Source organism: Mastigoproctus giganteus, chromosome 2, assembly GCF_048544385.1.
Source record: "Mastigoproctus giganteus isolate SK-2022 chromosome 2, ASM4854438v1, whole genome shotgun sequence".
NCBI classification, from domain to species: domain Eukaryota; kingdom Metazoa; phylum Arthropoda; class Arachnida; order Uropygi; family Thelyphonidae; genus Mastigoproctus; species Mastigoproctus giganteus.
Window position 1 is genome coordinate 91,899,791 of NC_143576.1, and position 19,011 is coordinate 91,918,801.

Consider the following 19,011-nt stretch of genomic DNA (forward strand, 5'->3'; position numbering starts at 1 on the left):
TTTCTGTATGATATGTTAATAAACATTGTTTTATTTTACATTCATGTGTTGGAGTCTGTCATTCCGAAACTCAGCCAATCCTGTGGAGAAATACTTAAAATAATTAAGGTCCCCTACGAGTCAGGTAATCTTCTGAGAACAAACAAGTCAGATGCTAAGTGGGAGGATTGGACTACGGGGATATACATATAAAAAAGGGGATAAATTATAATAATTAAAATATAAAGAAAATTAGGGCAACCAAGAAAAACAATAATACCCAAACCCCCCACAATAATAAACACGCCCCACCCCCACAATTGGCGAGCCAGCCAGGATAATTCTGCACTACGGAAGGCTGAGTTCAGAACGACAGGAAAATATATATATACATGTATATATACATGCAATCCAGTTGCTGAAACTGATAGAAAAAATTCAGCTGGCGAGCCAGAAAGCGTAAGTTAGAATTATATATATGTATTACTGAGTTGATTATTGTTGAATGAATTTTAGATGGAACAGGTAAATAACGGTGGATTTTAGAGACAAGTATTGATTTAGCGTTGAACTGGAAATTATTATTTATGTACAATTGAATTAATTAGTGAGACCGGACAGGGAAACTTCAAGGATAGATAGGTAAAAAATTAATAAGTTTTATAATTATTGGGTGTTGAAATTTTACTAATTGAGTTAATGGTAAATTGAATTAGATTATCTAATATAGTTAAAGAATTGTAGAAAGATTAATCGGCAGACATATTAATTAGTTAAAGTTGATAGCTAGAGATTAATAGATATAAAATAAAAATGCCAAGAAAGGGTAGGAAACGCGGCAAGGACTGCGAAAATTTTGGGGGCCACAGTGACGAACATGAAGACCAAGTGGGCATATGGGGAAGCAAAATCGAAGGGTTAGCTAAACATTTAAATAGCATCGAAAGAAAGATGGAGTGGATGATGGAAAGGCTCTCTTTAAGCAATGATGCTAGAGAAAATCAGCAACAAACGGAAGTGAAACAAAGATTGGGTACAGTTTCACAAACAAACGAGGGGGGAGACAAGGACGGCGGTCGAAAACGGTGTTATAAGTGCCAGAACTCAGACCATTGGACCCGCTACTGCAAAGTGAAACAGGGTGCTAAAGAAAGCTGGGAAAGGGAAGAGTATTGGGAACGAGACAGGTACCCACACGTAAAAAACCCCAGAAACATGGACAAGCACAGGGAGGAAAGGCATTGCACAAAACAAGGGGGGTATCGGAATGAACGAGAGCGCATTAACAATGCCGTAGTCAAGAGACATGGATCTTCTAGACATGCCCGCTGCGGGAGGCCATCATTACACTTAAACACCGCCAAAGGAAAGGCCATATCTTTAGGTGCGGTAAGTGCTAAGGGCAGTGGAAACGACCTATTATATGTGAGAGGCAGCTTAGGAGGGGTACCAGGTAAATTTCTGGTGGACACAGGAGCCTCGAGGTCTATTTTAATGTGGGACTACCTCATTAGATACTGCAAAAGGCCGAATAAGGGAGATATAAGATGTTGCCGCGATTTCCTTGTAGAGGGGGTAGGTGCTGAAGAAATTCACACCGATTATATTGTCAGAGACAAGGTAAGAATACAGGGGTGTGATAACTTGGTGGCCCATTCATATTGTGTGGCAAACAGAATAAACAGTCGTCGACACGACGCAATACTAGGCACGGACCTCCTAAGGAAATTAAGAGCCAAGATAGATGTGAGAAATGGCCGCATTACCTTCGGCAGTAATACCCAGGCGAGTCCAAAGGTAGACAGGAGGCGAAAGGCAGGCGGCAGAGCCCAGTATGAGCCAGAGAAAGGGGAAACTCCAAAGGAAGCTTGTGGGGAAGAATTAGAAGGGTGTAAGGCAAGCACAGATAATAAAGTTCTGGTTACACAAAACAAATGGGAATTAAATAAGAACACCAAAACAAATAGGAATAATGAGGGGAAGTGCCAAGAGAAGGGGAGGGTGTTACACGTGGGAGTTTTGGAAACGAGAGAAAGGGTCGGTTTACATTCGGGAGAGAAAACACATGAAGGGGGAGAGAATGGCTGTGATGAGAAGGATCGCAAATTAAATGGAGCAACAGAAATTAAAGAAATCGAAGGATTAGGAAATTACAGAACTGAAGCTTCCAGTGAGGAGAAGGCACACAAACTGAAGGAAATAAACAGGATGCAGCAAATGTATCTAGGAGCAGTATTCGACGAAAATATGGGATGGGAGTAGTTAATGAAGCTTAATATAAGTTTAAGTAATGTCTGGTATATAAGTGTAATTAGAAAATATAGAAAGGCAATTAGAGGAGATTGGCTGTCGATAAAGTGGATCTGGGATAAGGTCATATCCGTCTGAGGACAGAAAAGAAAAAAATTTATATATGGAATATAAATTTTTTTAGGGAAGAGGAATGCTATGTAAGGACCCGTCCTTACATTAATTAATAAAAATTGTTAAATATTATGTGAATTTAACTGTAATACGAATAGTGGTTTTCTGGTAAAAACAACATCAGTTAAGTAGCACTGGAATTCAAAAATACCTTCCAGTCACTCCTTGTGTAGTTGTAGCTTGTTTGTATGGAAGTTCTTTGACGAGTCAGTGAAAGTAATATACCATGACAAACCCCCCCATTAAAACAGAAGCAGATGCACCATAGTAAGGGCCAAGAGTGCTTAAGCTGACCCTCTTAAAGATTTCACGGTGAGACGCTATTAGAGGTAGGCGACGTCACCAGGTGTGCGCGCGTGAGGTCACGGGAGGAGCTGTGACGCTTCTCAGTTGACCTGAACTTCCGCTTCTCTTTCTGGATTGTTCTGGTATGTTCGAGGTCCACGGAAGTTGGGGCACAAAGAATAAAGAAGACCCGCCCACGGAAGAGGAGAGGAGACAAATGAGAACACAGGAAAAAGGATGTGCAGATCTCCTATTGGCCAGGAAGAAAATAGAGGGAATTTTGAGAGGGAGATTCTGAAAAGGTTTTCGGGGCATTCTGGAAAAGTTTTCGTGAGAGTCGGAAGAAGTTTTCGGAGCGGTCTGGAGGATGATTTGAAGGAGTTGGAGAACGATACAAAGCAGAGCAGCAGTCTAGTTTGGGTGATAGCTGCAGACCTGAGGTAGATGGAAGCAGTGATAGAAATTCTGCATATCCCGACAGCCAGTAGGAATGTTCACCTGTAAACATGGAAGCCATAGTGAGGAAGAATCACACCCTGAGAATTGTATAGGCAAAGCCAGTCGAATGAATGGTCGAACCATTGACCTACTCGAAAACCCCTCTATCCACGGAAGAAGAAATGCTGACCGATAAAGAGTATGCGACACTGATTGATTCCAGCCGTACAGTATCCGGTAGGGAAGCACCATAATCACCGAGATCCCCAAAAGAGCGCCCCCGCATTCCAGTACCTGAATGACCGATATGAAAGGAATCCGAGCAGGAAGGAAAGTTCCAGGCCAAACACGTAAGTGCTAGAGAGTTTACCAACATAGGTGTACTTAATTTATTAAGGAGAGGACTTTAAGATAACTAGACATATATGGTTAAGGAGGGAGGTTTAAGTAATGAATATATGAATAAAAGTGTTAGGTATTTAAGACGGACGTAGCCTATAATCTGAAGTGAAGCTCCTCATATTAATGCTTGCTGGAAGGAGAGGGTATAATAGATAACTAAGAATTGTTTAAAGTTGGGAAAGGTTTTTATAATATGTATGAAATTGAAGGTTGAAATTTCAATTTATTATGAGTTGATTTGTGGAGAGTATTTCTGATTTAAGTAGGGGCTAATTAATAAGTGATATTATAAAGGTATAGAGGATTAACTGTTCAGAAGGGTAATGTTAAATTGAATTGATTAATATTTCCTGTTGACCTGATTGCAGAAAGGGTGTCTAATTGAATAAATGCAAATTTTTTACAAATTGAGACACGAACTCTGAAGGTTTTTGTGAGCCAGTTCATTGGCTGGTAGTTGGGTTATTATACAGACTGTTCAGAAGAAGAGTGGGAAGAATCTATGTAAAGTGTATGACACGACCTATTGAAGTCCCTGTAAAGAACATGAAGAGACACCATGACATAATAAATAATAATGTGTATTAGAGTAGAATATCTGATGATGAAACAATTGAGTTGGAACAAGATATTTACACATATAAAGGTTAATGAATTAACAAGTCACCAGCCAAATATAGTTTGACCAAACACTATTGCTAATTTCTGTATGATATGTTAATAAACATTGTTTTATTTTACATTCATGTGTTGGAGTCTGTCATTCCGAAACTCAGCCAATCCTGTGGAGAAATACTTAAAATAATTAAGGTCCCCTACGAGTCAGGTAATCTTCTGAGAACAAACAAGTCAGATGCTAAGTGGGAGGATTGGACTACGGGGATATACATATAAAAAAGGGGATAAATTATAATAATTAAAATATAAAGAAAATTAGGGCAACCAAGAAAAACAATAATACCCAAACCCCCCACAATAATAAACACGCCCCACCCCCACAGTTTCCTGTGAATTATCAGTAAAGGATTCATTTAGTATTTATCTGAGATGCAGTCAGTTTAAAGAAGCATTTCTTTTCCATGGGTTCATAAGTGCCACAATTAAGAGCAACTATGTTCGCTACAAAATGAATCAAATCTCGTTTTGTGAGGCAGGTCACCACGAGCACTACCTCCTCAGCGTAAGTTCTGACAAATTGATGGATTATTTTTCTTCACTGATACATTTTTCAACATTTTACCTTTAGCTACGTAGACTACACAAACAGGGCCTTTTGTAAACTCTCATACATCTTTGTTTCATTAAAAACAAGAGTAAAGATCAGGTAGTTATTCTTTCAAGCACAATAACTTAGCTATTCAGGAAACAGCTGTGATTTGAAAAGTACAATAAACTCTGGCTAAAAATACCTTTGTTTCCATAATTAAAGGAGTAAACCGGTTTCTTGAAATTATTTTTATGCGGGATAAAGTTTACACATTACAAATTATTCTATGTTAATGGAGACCACCATCGTGCAAGCCAAGAAATCCAAGTACAGTGTTTTAGAATTCATTTCATATGATATTTTCATTCTTCTACTGCACACATGGATTACCATAACTATCCCTAAAACCGACGGCTACATTTTCTGTAAAATGTCTGCTGATTCTGAAAGAATGCTTGAATCATTACGCTTTCGGCTTTCCCAGGAAACACAACTGCTTAAACACATAAAAAAGGAAAGTTAATGAAACGAAAGTGAACCACGCTAGTCATAGCGAAACTAAATAAAGAAACTTAAATGAGCAAAAAACGTTTTTTTTTTTAAGGTTTTTCCGAGGATCTCTAAGCGTCTCTTGAACAGCAGGAAAAGGAAATAACCCTCTCTCCCCCCACAAAATGCTGCTTGACATTAACAGCTCAACTGAAGCGCAATTCTGCCTTTGGTAAAAGTTGATGTGCACAACAGGTTCAACCGTATCTCCCTCAACGATATACCGCGGTGTATTACAAGCCACGGCTTAGTGTTCCCTTAAAACCTTAACGTAGTGTTTTTAGGAAATGCAAGTCCATGTGTATTCTGTAAATGAACAATGCGCATCGAGTTATTCCCGAAATATCGTCATGCAGGGATATCTGTGAATTGGGTTCCTGATTCCCACGTATTGGCACGAGTAACTCTTAATGGTCAACCAATCCTCGCAGTCTGTGCTAGTGGACACTTTCGTTTACGTTAATGGGATCTAGGAGAACTAGTGCGGTTGACGAATACACAGTTACAAAGCAAGGGGAAACCCTAGAAATTTTTTAGATTTTTCCGAGGTGATCAGAGAAACCTAAAAAAAAATTAACGTAATTCTATTTCATCTGCTAGATACAAAAGTTGCGCAGATCATGCCGATTATTTCAAAGTACAAATGGACTACAACGCCATCATAGTGTACCAATGATTTCCATGGTAGCTATTTGCAATCCAATAGTAATGAGATTCAAAATCGGCGTAGGCCGGGAACATGAGCTTTATGTGTTTTCCAAGATACGTCTGCCAATTCTATTCGTTACGAATTCGGGTCAATGCTCAACACTGAGCATTGACCCGAAGGTGCTCAGGGTGTTAACAGCATTTGAAGTATTACCAAAGAATGTCTCTCTGAAGAATGTAAAGTTTGTTAGTCGTAAATATAGAGGTAAGTACTTAGTGTGTCAATGGCCACAGCTGGTTTTTGGCTCGTGCATTATAGTGTTAGTATCTATTTGGCCTTTGAGTTTTGCTACTGTTATCGGAATGTTTTCCTGGATGCACTGCCTCCTTGTGACCCTTGAATCGTTCTTCAGAGGGAAATACATCCTCAAGATTGTGAACGAGGAAACTCATTTTCCATAACACAGCTTATTTTGCTAACTAGTTTGCGCTGAGGATTGCATTCCAGATCCTATAGCGATATGGGAATGAAGCACTTTTTATATATTGACCTAAAATAGCTATATTCTTTAAACCTGCGCGCTCTTGGCGTATGCTCCAAAGAGCAGAACATGTTTAACGCTCTAAATCTCGTTTAAGTTTTATTTATGTATACTTATGTCGTTCTGTGTATATGTGACTTTTGGTGATCATCGGTTACCATCATCTCTTTGTTCGATTTGCAGCCAAAATTCAAAGATAATCTTTCAACTTCCCTACCAACACCGCTGCTCTCTGTTAAATTGAATAACTGCATTAAAGTCAGCTGAATATCATAAAACACTTCATATCATCCGCATATGTGATCATGCTCAAAATCCTTCTACTCGCTTGTCTCACTGTTCGCATGTGAGATCCGCCCTCGTTACAGTAGTGCTTTCGCCACTTTCCACTCGTTTGGAGAAGTTTGGCTTCGAATCCCCTCAGAGGGAAGTGCCTCTTTAATCTGGGCTATGGTCAAGCGATATCAGGCAGAAGAGTATGGTTTCGCTTCCTGCATAACATGCAGATCAGCCTCCGACATCGCACTGGTGCATTATGGTCTAAAGAGATGAATCCGCTGTAAAACCACTAACGCTACCTTTATGGGCTAAGCAACAGCGAGTTGTCTTCTCTGAAGAACGGATTTCTTTATGCTTAGTGTGAAGTCAGATTGTTTGAAATAATCCTGAAGCACAGATAGAAGATAACTGTATATGAGAGGACACGACACCATCAGATCCACCTTGGACAAATATTCCTGCAATTTAAGATGGCTATTTCAAACAGTGGGGAAAGAACACATTGTCTCTCTCCAGTACCGGACAATACATGAAACTAACTGTCTTTCTAACTCACAGGCCTGTAAGATTTATACAGATGGATCAAAGACTGAGACCTAAGTAGGTGCTGCGGCAATCTTCCCCTCGTTCAGTACGTCTGTCTCATTACCAATAGAATGCAGTATCTTCGCTGCCGAACTTTACGCCATAAACTTAACTCTGGATCACATTACTGAACATCTGATTACGCTGCTTTAATATACACTAACTCACTCAGTGCTGTCTTCGCTATAAGTAGTAATATCAACCCTCTCACCCTGTAATAAAGCAAATTCATTCTAAGTTAATTGCTTGTAATGAGAGAAACCAAACTGTGACATTCTGTTGGATTCCAGGACATTCTGGGATAGCAGAAAATGAGAGGGCAGATCTTGCAGCCAAACAACCTGACTACCATTTCACAGACTTTTCAAGCTCCATATACTGAGGAATACATCATAAAATATAAGAGCAATTTTAAATGAGGTTAGTATTTCATTATTAATCATAATATGGCCCTGGCGGCCTATGTGTCGTTAAACTCCAAGACAACAACATAACTGTATCTGAACTAACTACTACAGATACACTATCGTAACTGGAATCTATTTTTCTGGGTGTCGTGTCTTCTAAACAGAGTATCAAACAGATTGATGACAGTTTGGTGTATTGCTGTACCTAAATGGCCCGGTCTCTGAACAAAGTAATGGCTGGCTGGTAATTGCTACCTGGATGAGTTTTTCGGATTTCTTGACTACAGATTTGTTCATCAATATTGATCATTATCTTTGGTTATTTTAGTGGTCTTCATTTTGGGTAGAGATGATGCTGTGACTTTTGCTATGGCAGCCACTAGGCGCGTCAACAACTGTTAGTCAGTATTTTTCGCTACTTAGCCGTTTCTTGACATGTCGAGAACCGGCCAAGAATTTTCTGGAATCAGATGGAATTCCATTGGTTTAACGCGATGCCAACTGTCAACTTGAGTTTTTACTGGCCCTCGAACTCAAGACGCATCGGATTTGAAGTCTTAACAGAACGCATAGACATTTTCCCCCACATAACACCCAAATATATTTCCCATCTGAACCTCTGTTTGCATACTCTGTGTACTCATTGTTCGGCACGCTTGAAATGAATTCCGGCATAACCACTAATCGCTTTTATATACCAAAATAATTCCTCATTTCGTAGTCGCACACAATTTTCTGGTTGTTGGTTGGTTGAGTTTTAATGGCGCATCAGCAACTAGGGACACAATTTTCTGGAATCAGATGGGCATCTCGTGACTTTTAATGTGATACTGTTGCTGAACATGACAAAGTTGCATCACTGTAACTAATATCTACTAAGATGCGTTTGCTGTCGTTTGTTTGTTTGTTTGTTTGTTGGTATCTGCTCCAGAGCTGGGATATTTGCGTCAGTATATTGCGTGTCATTCTATGGTCAGTTTTCCTGTTTCACAAAACACAATGTAATCCTCCACCAAGACCACTGGGGTAGGAATCTCAGCTACACTCTTTCTTAATTTGCATCAATACACCATTTAATATTTGCTCATTGCCCGTCCATTCTTGCGCTTCAACTAATTAGGAGGAGACAAATTAACCAATATCCATTGTCTTAATGGATATTGTCTTAGTCTCCCGAGTGAAAAGCTGGCTAATTAAACCTTGCATGGGGTCAGAAAGTAAGTCTAATTTGCTTCCCTGTTAAATTAATTTGAAGTTTTAGCTGTTAAGAAAAACAAGCACCAGATATTCAGAAACAAAGCTTGTATGCATTTTTAAACTGATTCGGCATCCATTATCGTTTTCCTCATATAGCTCATTATAATGCTTTCGTGATTAAATAGTGTCACATCGCAGAAAAATTATGCCACTTCATTTGTACAGGTAATTACAACAATATTTTGAAATTCATAGAGATGCGCTGTGGTTCATCAGTGCCCTTCTCCGTAACAGAACCATAATCTTCTAGACTAGTGCACGATCTCAAAAACCGTTACCGAATGGGTACCACAAGTGGGGGGCGGGGGATACTTTCTGGAATTTTATTCACAGCCATCATCTTACCCTTCATTGAAAATACCCAACGTCATGTACTATGCCGATTATCTAAAGATATTAACTAGAATCAATCCTGGAGACAAGGTGACAAATATCAACGCTAACATCAGTGCAATTCTTAGTAACCTCTAAAACTATCGTATATATTTCAGGCTCTCCATCAACGCAACTAAATCGGCCTAGATTATCTTCTCACTGAAAAATAATTCAACACAGATCACAGTTACTACTGGAGGGTTCCAGATACTAAATGTGCTCATGCACACAGACTTAGGCATTGTCTTCGACCCCAAACGACTCCAAATATCAAATCGAAAAAACACTTAAATTCTGTCGGATGTGCTGGCTAGCGAAGCGCCAATTCCTCCACCTCAGTGACCCTGTGCTAGCTCGCAAATACATAACCTCCATCTTCTATGCTGAAATCCTGTACGCAGCTGAAATCTGCACATCGGATGCCCACTCTAACGTAAAGGGCATTTATGCCAAGGAATATTTGCTGGCAAAGTTGGCCACCGAAAAATGTAATATTCCTCTCTAGAACGGACAGCAGCAAATGGCACGACTGGGGCTAAGGGTGATACCAAAACTGGTTGAAGGCAGAAGACTAGCATTCACTGCTAAAATAGTCACCGGCATTATATCGGTGCCGAATGTGTGGGACATATGTTCATGGCTGCCCCTTCTCCCGTGAACATCTAAGATCGACGTCAACTTTAATTATGAATTTCAAGAAGCTTGCCTTATGGGACTCTTTACTACCGAATTATATGCTTGACATAATCCAAGAACTCGATGCTGGGCTCCGTCTATTTGCCACTAACGCAGCTTATAGGCGCCATGTACTCCTCACAGGAAGCTCCCAAGCTGACTCGTCATAATAACAGCGTGGACTCATCCATTCAACACCTCCCACTTTGCATCTAGCTTCAGCAGCTCTAGCCCTAGAGGGATAACGTCATATTCTCTACTTTGTACTACTGCATCTGCCACAGCACCGCACAGTTTATTTGGGTCTTCCCCATCCAAAATTCAAATGTACCTTCCTTTCATTGCAGGATATGCTGTTTTGTTGTTGTTTTCCTTTCTTTTTTTACTTGTATGCTATGTTCCTCCGTGTACCATTTTTCTATGTAATATTCATTTAAAGTGTAAACCCCTGGCAACCTGCCGTGATGGAAATAAAGATTATTCAAATTTATCAACCACTACGCTTTTAGATGAGCAAAAGTTGCACAACAACTTTTGTTGTGCAACTGATCAATTTCAACCAGACCAAATGTTAAATCAGCATTTGACACAACAACGCAAGTTCGCTATTAAACTTTGTCATTTTATTATTCCATTACCGGCCTATCAGTAGCCTTTTTTTGTCAAATTACTTCATGCGTGGAAAGTTTTCATTAAGCGTACACGATACTTCCTACATCGAGACACTATCATCTGGCACTTTGCACGCAGACACGTTATCCGCCCTTTTATTTTCCACCGTACTGAAAATATTCTACAAGTTTCATCTAAATTACTTAACATATGCGGACGAAGTAAATTTTGGTTCGATATAAAAGTAGCCATGAAATTTTCATGGTTCAAAAGGTATGTTAACTCTTTATTAGATGAAGTAGCCAACTATGTGAATACTTCGACTTGGTTAAGTCTGAATATATTTTTCTTTCCTTGAAAATGGCACATCTAATCATCTATTGTTTGCTTTAAGATAAGCAGTTTGGAAAAGAATAACATTAAATTGTTGTCTGTCGATTGAATACAAAATACAAGCGGTTGGCTCAAAACTGAAGGAAATCTGGCCAGTGCAAGCAGTAGATGTTGCATAGGTAAGGTATTCATTTGTTAGGAGAACAAATTAATATGAAATTTATTAAGCATCATAACTTGGAACTCTACAAGTGATAAAAATCAACTAATACAGGCTGTTTAACTTTGCCTTTATCGACCTCTTGTGAACTTCAATTTTAGTTATTTAAATTGGATAAAATTGGAATATTTGGAGAATACGGTGTAACTGTTGCTTGGTTTACCCCGTCTGTGACTGCATACTGAGTTGTTTCCCCTCCAACAAACTGCGATTTTTTTATCCAACAAACATGTAAACCGGCCACTGAAGATATGCGTTTATGAGTCCCCAGTAAGCTGACTCCACATTTCTGTAGTTGCCTTTCCGCTAAATCAAAGAACATCTGTGCCAGCGGAGGAGTAAGTCTACTTTAAATTACACTCGAGCGTTGATCGTCAGTAAAGATCTATATTCCTCCAGAACCCCTGTCGGAAAGGTTCATACAAGGTCAGTCGTATACAACACAACTACCATTGGGGATGGCATATTGTTCTCACCAGTGGATACATTTATGGAAATCATTTTTAGGACTTCTGATTGCCTTTGAAACCATGACAGTTCCAGAAATCATTTTCTCATCCACGGGAGAATGCTTGTCACACACAAAAGTGACATCAGGGATGGAAAAAAGCAAGAAATTTGGAGGGCAAAGTCAGGAATACGGTGAATTCGGCAAAATTTTAAAGCCACTTTGATTTGCCATCCGAGTGGTAGTTATGAATTGTGCGTAGGGAGCTGTCTGGTAAAGCAATAGCCCAACCTTTGGTCAGCATTCCTCATTATTTCTCCTCAACAGTTGCGTAAAAACAATAGAGAAGGTTAGGGTACTATGTGCAGATGATGAGATGCCCCTTTGAAGGTAACCAATGAAATTAACACTAATCCAATCCCCCAAAAACGTCATAATTTCAGGAAATGCTTTGCATCTTTGCTTTTTTTCAGGATCGGAGACCGGCAATAATTCTACAGAATCTGCATAGTTATGCTTTTTCCACCTTCTGTTAGGCAACAACAGTTGAAAGATCCACGAGAACATCGTGTGTGCGGAAGTGTTTTTTTACGATGCTTTCCACAGAGCCAATACTCAAATGGCCTGATGAGCCACTTCAAGAATTTTTACTCAATTGTTGGACAACAGAGAATTTCTGCGTCATAAATACTAATACATTCCTATACCATTCTGAAATAACAATATAGGATGGGCAACCTCCCTATACACAGTACTTGTCTCCCCATGAATTGTTTTAAGTTTTCCCATAGATGAATCGAAACAGGAGAAGGATTTGAGGTCCACTTTCATTCTGCTGTAGTTTGCTAACAAACTGATAAACGATAACAATTATCAGAATTTTCATGACTGCTATATAGATTATGGGATACTTAGCAAAAGGAGAATGCATTTCGAGGGTTGTTCTTTCTCAGCGAATGAGAATCTTTATGCCAACTCTGTAATGATTATACTCTTACTACTATCAAATTATCTCATAAATCGGTTGGTGAGGCTAGTTCAAAACGCACGCATTTTGAGTACCATGAAATTATGGTAATGGCTTTAAATTCCATGTGCAGTTAAGAGAGACTTTCCTGGGTTTGTTTCGCGGGATTCATATATTACCTGAGTTTACATTAAATGAAGTCTGAGAGTACGTAATAAAACTACAGGTATTAGTAGGTAAGCTGCTTCCTAATTTAGTTTCACAATCTTCTATCAACTGTTGTCTGTTGAATAACTAGACTAATTATTTATGATTTTATTGCATGTACGAATAGTCGATCCAAATAAGTGCAATGCCTCTTACAAGATATCTTATATTTAAGTGCTTTCTTCTAAATTAAAAGTTATTTGAATTAATAGCTTATTATAAATCGTTACAGTTGATGATGAGCAGTAATAAGATCCATCTAATTTTAGTCTATAAAAACAAACACTTCGAGAAAGGTTGGCATTATCTTTCCGCTAACGCTTGCAGTTAAGATCCAACATTCTAAATACATCCATTTCTTAGAAAAAGACTCTTTCTCTGGCTACAAGCGCATTACCTTTAGCAATAACGCTCTAGACAATGATGGGATGAAATTGGATTTTTTTTATGTATTGTAGATAATACCATTTCAGACTTCATTGTCAATTCTAGAGTGAACATTATCTTTTATATCTATCTGAAGAATAAAGACTAGTCTGAAAGTTCAACGGTGCTCGTTACTGTAATAATGCTTCTAGTAAATAATTGGTTTTAACTCAAGAAGAGGCTTTATTATCTTTGGTTAATTCTTATAGGTTTTCATTGGATGAATATGCCGAATAAAAAGTTTAATACATAAAAAACATTCATTTTATGTTAAACATAAGCACACAGAAATTGTTCTGAATAGTAAAATTCACTTACAAAATAAACAGTCTCTTTAAATACACCCATTCTTTTTTTTTTTTCGAATGTGAGGGAGTTAAAAATAGTCTCTTATTCATTTAAAAATTACTTTCCACATAATATGATCATTTTATCCAGATCATTTTTAAATATACACGCTAGCTTGGCAATAGCACGAACAGTGTGAAACAAAGTCGTGATAGAATATTATTTTGAAACTCGGTGAATGTCGTAACCGAGTTATCAGCTCTTCTTTCTTTCTCGCGTGTTATTTTGAAGTTGATGAAACTCACTCCATATTACACTGTTCCCTTGAAGGCACAACTGAAAGCGTAATTCTACCATGCTTCTGGTTAAAAATATTCCTTTCTCGTTGTTTTCATACAATAAAATTGGTAGACATCGTGCTGGTTTCATCTGGCTCTTTCTCAACAAATATTTAACTTATCATATAAACTATCACATATTTTATTTTTATTAGCAGTTATATTGGAGCCAAGGATCAAATACATGCCACAACAGACTTCACATCTCTTGTATTACTTTTTGTAAGCTATAAATAATGCAGAGATGCTTTTTATTAGAAATTCGTACAGGCGTTAAGAGTAATTTCTATTTGGCCTCGTTGGAACTGATAAAAATGAAAGTTTGTTTAAAACAGGAGAATATCCCTGAAGTTATTCATAAATACATTACTGCGTTTATCAATTTCCACGTTATACTTATGCAGAAATATCATAAGTTGTAGTCTCCCCCTTCGGCCCCAATAACCTCTTAAACAAATATTACTCCAAGTTTATTGTAATTATAGTAATGTAATATCTGTTGAACTACTTGTTATTAAGTAATAACTGCACCGTATTCCTTAATAACAAGATCATCCCAACTATCTTTCTCTCTATTTTCTTAATCAATCTATTTTATTATTATATACTATCATTTCTTAAATTTTGATCAGTTCCCTTTATCCTTTTTTCACTTCCCATATGAACAAAATCCAGAAAAAAGAAACATCAAAAGTTTTCCTTCCATCCTTTCGGCTCCACGCGGTTTCACTCCGTACAACAACTGTTGATAATCCTAACAGTATTTTGATGAACGCTTATCGCATGATTTCCTCATTACAACCACAAGAAGAAGTATAAAATTAATTCAAAATTAAAACGTCACACTCACCGTGTCCAGGGCACCAAAGCTCTGCAAGATGTGCTGTCCAGGCTTGAACTGCGTCGCTCATTCTTAAAGTGTGCCCTCACTAGTAAAGACTGGAACATCGCTAATCCTCAAGGGTAAAGTGTCAAATCACAAACTAAGTAAAATGAGGACTAAGCTTCCGTCCCCTGCGTAAAACAGTCTGTAAATAGTGTTTTGGAGTTTCAATGATGGGAGATAACAACAAATTTAATCACAATGTGACCAGACTACACTGTTCTTCGAACTGGAGAGGCAAAATCTGTTGACTCAGCTCAGAGAACAAGAGTCTATAATTTGGGATAAAGGGAGTTCGCGCGACTCTTCGGCGCCCCACCGATTCTGTCGATGCTCCCGTAACTACATAGGATAAAACGAACGAATTAGAAGAAACCATGTGGCCGCGAAAGGCAACTAAGGCTGTTCGAGTGCCCTGACCGCTGGTGGGCAGAGTCTTTCACAGCACAAAAACATCACTTGCCTCCAAGAGTTACGACTTCCAACTCAAGAAGTGCAGTCGGCATCGCACGAGTGGCGAAAGAAACCCGGTCACAAGCGGCACAACACTATGTGGCTTGTTGCGGACTTCTAGCGCCTCCACTTACTGTGTGTTGCCATAGCGATCGATTAGAGTGTGCATATTACGGAACAAACTGAAAACGAAAAATCGGATAGATGGCGCTCCCTCGTTGATGATCGCAAAAGAAATATACAATATGGATCCTCGTTAAAAATTAAGATTCCGTTTAAGTAACCAATTAATTCTGGTCCGATAAACAATCCTGTCTAACTTACATCGACTACTTTTTCCACTTCCAGTTAGCCACTCCACTCTTCCTGTTTTATAAATCTCTGATAAATTTTAATAGCAATTTCAAAACACATGTCGCTTCACTAATTTATGGGAAATTAAAAATAGCGTGATTATATGAGTAATAACTTAACTAAATATTCAAAACGCCGGTTTCTATTAAAATAACTAACGGTTTTCCCTAGGGAAAATGATATTCGCTGTTTTCTTCGCATAGATTAAATTAAACCTCAGTCTAATAATTGTGTACTAGTACAGTATTTGAAATTATTTACTATCCGTTTCCCAGAAAATTAATTTCCTCAAGCAAACGTACACATAAATACTACTCAGTCTTTAGTGGAAATAAATGTGCCAGAGAAACAAAATATGGTATGTTAGGATGGCATTTTCTCTCATGTCATTTAAACAAGATTATGCCATCTTGTTTAAATTTCCTTAGTGATTTCAAGGACATTTTAAATCAAACTATGACTTCCGGGCGTTACGCACGCTATAATTTCCTTCTCCTGTAAATGTCGCTTCTCTGTCTAGCTTCTGGATTAGGCAGAGAAAGTACTGTTCATATATCGAACCCAAAGGAACAAAGAAAAACTATTTTGCACACGAAAAAAACTTCATGAAAACAAAACAGTGAACTTAAATTAATTCCAAAATAAATTATTGTAATGATAGAGCTTCGTATTCCTGATGTAATCCATTACACTAGAAGGTATTTAACTGGAAAATTATGAAAAACTCTGATAAATTTTAATAGCAATTTCAAAACACACTTCGCTTCTCTAATTTATGGGATATTAAAAATAGCGTGATTATATGAGTAATAACTTAACTAAATATTCAAAACGCCGGTTTCTATTAAAATAACCAACAGTTCCCCCGTTGATTATTCTAAATCTAGGACATTTTAAATCAATGACAATCACGAAGAGGAAGGTCAAGAATGACATTCGAGTTACAGTTATTTGTGAATCAGTCCCCAAAGTTTCATCTCATACTGACCTGGGACTAACGTGGGATGAAGACTTAAATTTCAAGGAACACTTCCTAAATGCAAAGAAGAAGACCTATGCTGCTTTCTGGGCTATCTGCCAGGAGCTCGCAGGCTGTCACAACACCAAACTGATTGGACAATACATTAATAGATGTCTCACACCCATAACACTATATGCCTCAGAAATCTGGTCCTCTGCATCTACCTCTCGATGTAATAAATTTATGTCAATAGAACATTGGATTCTGCGGCGGCTGAACCGTCTGGGAGGGAACCCCTTCACCATCTCGAAATCTATTCTCCTAGTCAACCTAGGTATGATCTCCTGGAAGCTCACTGTCCTCAAAAAAAATCTGTCAACGCTTACCAAGCTGCTAACTCGTCAGATTGATGCCCCATCAATAGAAGATATCATCGCACTAACAAGAGGAAGAAATAGAAGCCATCACCCACTTAGGATGAAGCTATCAAACTTGGACTCCCTAAAAGGAATGTTCCCATGTAACACCATTGAACACTTCAACACCTTCTCCAAAGTTTGAAGTCAATAAAACTTACAGAAGCCAAATTATAGACCAAATCTGGACTAAATCACCAGGATTGCTGTGAAAATTGAGCAGTTTTTATTAGAAATTTGATGATATGAACAATTAAATACAATAACATAATGAATATAAATAAATCTGTTATGTTAGTTGCTGATAAAGAAGTCAACCTATGTATTTAATTCTTCAATTATCAAGATCTGTTATTTCAAAGTGAATACAATTAAGCAAATGTATAAATCTATTTAATAGTTATTATTATACAATAATTAAATTGTAAAGATCTGAAAATTTGTACAAAAGTGTATAATGTATATTTTAAAATTTCTGTACACCCTCTTAGCCCACTTGCTGTACAGGGGGTGAACCTTGTGTTAATAAACTGATAGTGAATGAATGAAAATATGACCTTCTGGCGTATGGACGCCAGGTCTATTTTCTTTGGGTGTGGGGGGGTGTGGTTATTTAGAGGCAGGATTCTGGGGGGATAATTGTTTTTCTTTTTTTTTATTATTATTTATTTATTTATTTATAAATCCCGTTATCCTTCCAGACCCACCTCTTTTAATTTTGTATTTCTCAATTAAATTTCCCCCTTAATTTACCTCCCCTCCACTTTAACACCTGACTTGTATACTGCACAGAAGATCACAGATTCTGGGGGAATAATAGTTCGTGTATGTCTCCTCTGGACTGGCTGAGTATTCAGAATGACTCAATACTACACATGATAAACATATACAAATTTGTTTATTTCACAGTATATACATTAAAGAATTGTATCATACAACATGAATTGGTATAATGTTAATAACTGGCATTATATGTGTGTTAAGATGTAAAATTAATAGCAAATGATATAATATGTCTCTTCGTGTCTTTCGGCTTTTTCTCCTTCTGGTTTAGGTTACATCTCATAACATTATTTTTTTTACTTTCTAACAGTTAAACTTCCCAACTGGAATTACCTCAGTGGGCTTAACACCTCTATGGATATTGTCCTAGATTTATAAATCCCCGCTATAATCTTTCATTAATTTATCCCTTCCAAAATAATTCAATCTTAATATCTTGTAACGTTTCAAGTACATAGAACACCTTTACTTCTTAACTTAGAACATACCAGTCTCAAGTACATGTATCTAAATCTTCCTTGCTTTAACTTATCCTTGAGATGAAGTACATACATCTATGAACCCTTTTCTTCCTTTTATACTAATCAATACCAAATCTACTATCAACTAAATAAACATTTTTCTAAAGTCCTTCTCTTCAAATCTACTATCAACTAAATAAACATTTTTCTAAAGTCCTTCTCTTCAAATCTAGCTTAAAATTATTATCTCGTACTTACATATTAACTTAGGGAATCACTCTTTACACTACCTTTTCTCAGTTCAGGGGCGACTCATCATCGACAGCATAGGGCATCATCAGGCTCCAACTGGAATTTTTCATCGGCAAAGTACTGCTGTTCATCTACAGGGATTCTCCTACGTTCAGGAACTCGCTCTTCTTTACATACGGCTATTAAATAAGTTGCTCCGGCCTGCTTTTTGGGCGTCTGATCAGTTCGACGAAACTGGGAAGCATAACAGGATTATCAGGACTCTTCTTACTGCTTTATTAAGAAGCCTGGCTATGTAGCTCTTCCTTATCGTTCTATGGTGAGGCTTTTCGATCCTTTTTACTCAGCTCCAGCATAGGTGTTTCCATCTTTCAAGGATTATCTCCTTCCTATTTCAACAACTCTTAAACAGCATCTCCCACAACTCATTACTCTGGCCGCTACTTTCTGGCGATTCTCCCGGCACTTCTCGGGATTTCTTTCCAGCCGCACATCACTCAGGCATCTCCACGGGAACTCTCCAAACTTCCACACTGCCAAAACTCACAACTCTCCCA

General features: G+C 38.0%; 1 protein-coding gene across 1 annotated transcript in view; it reads right to left on the minus strand.

Annotated features, from left to right (window-relative positions):
* The window catches only part of LOC150089422 (GTPase-activating Rap/Ran-GAP domain-like protein 3), a 503,165-nt gene extending 487,904 nt beyond the window's left edge, over positions 1-15,261 (minus strand). Inside the window, exon 1 of the mRNA XM_090389447.1 lies at positions 14,742-15,261. Within this exon, the coding sequence (XP_090245573.1) occupies positions 14,742-14,839 (98 nt within the window). The 5' untranslated portion in view covers positions 14,840-15,261. The remainder of the gene's footprint in view (positions 1-14,741) is intronic.
* Between the last annotated feature and the right edge of the window lie 3,750 nt (positions 15,262-19,011).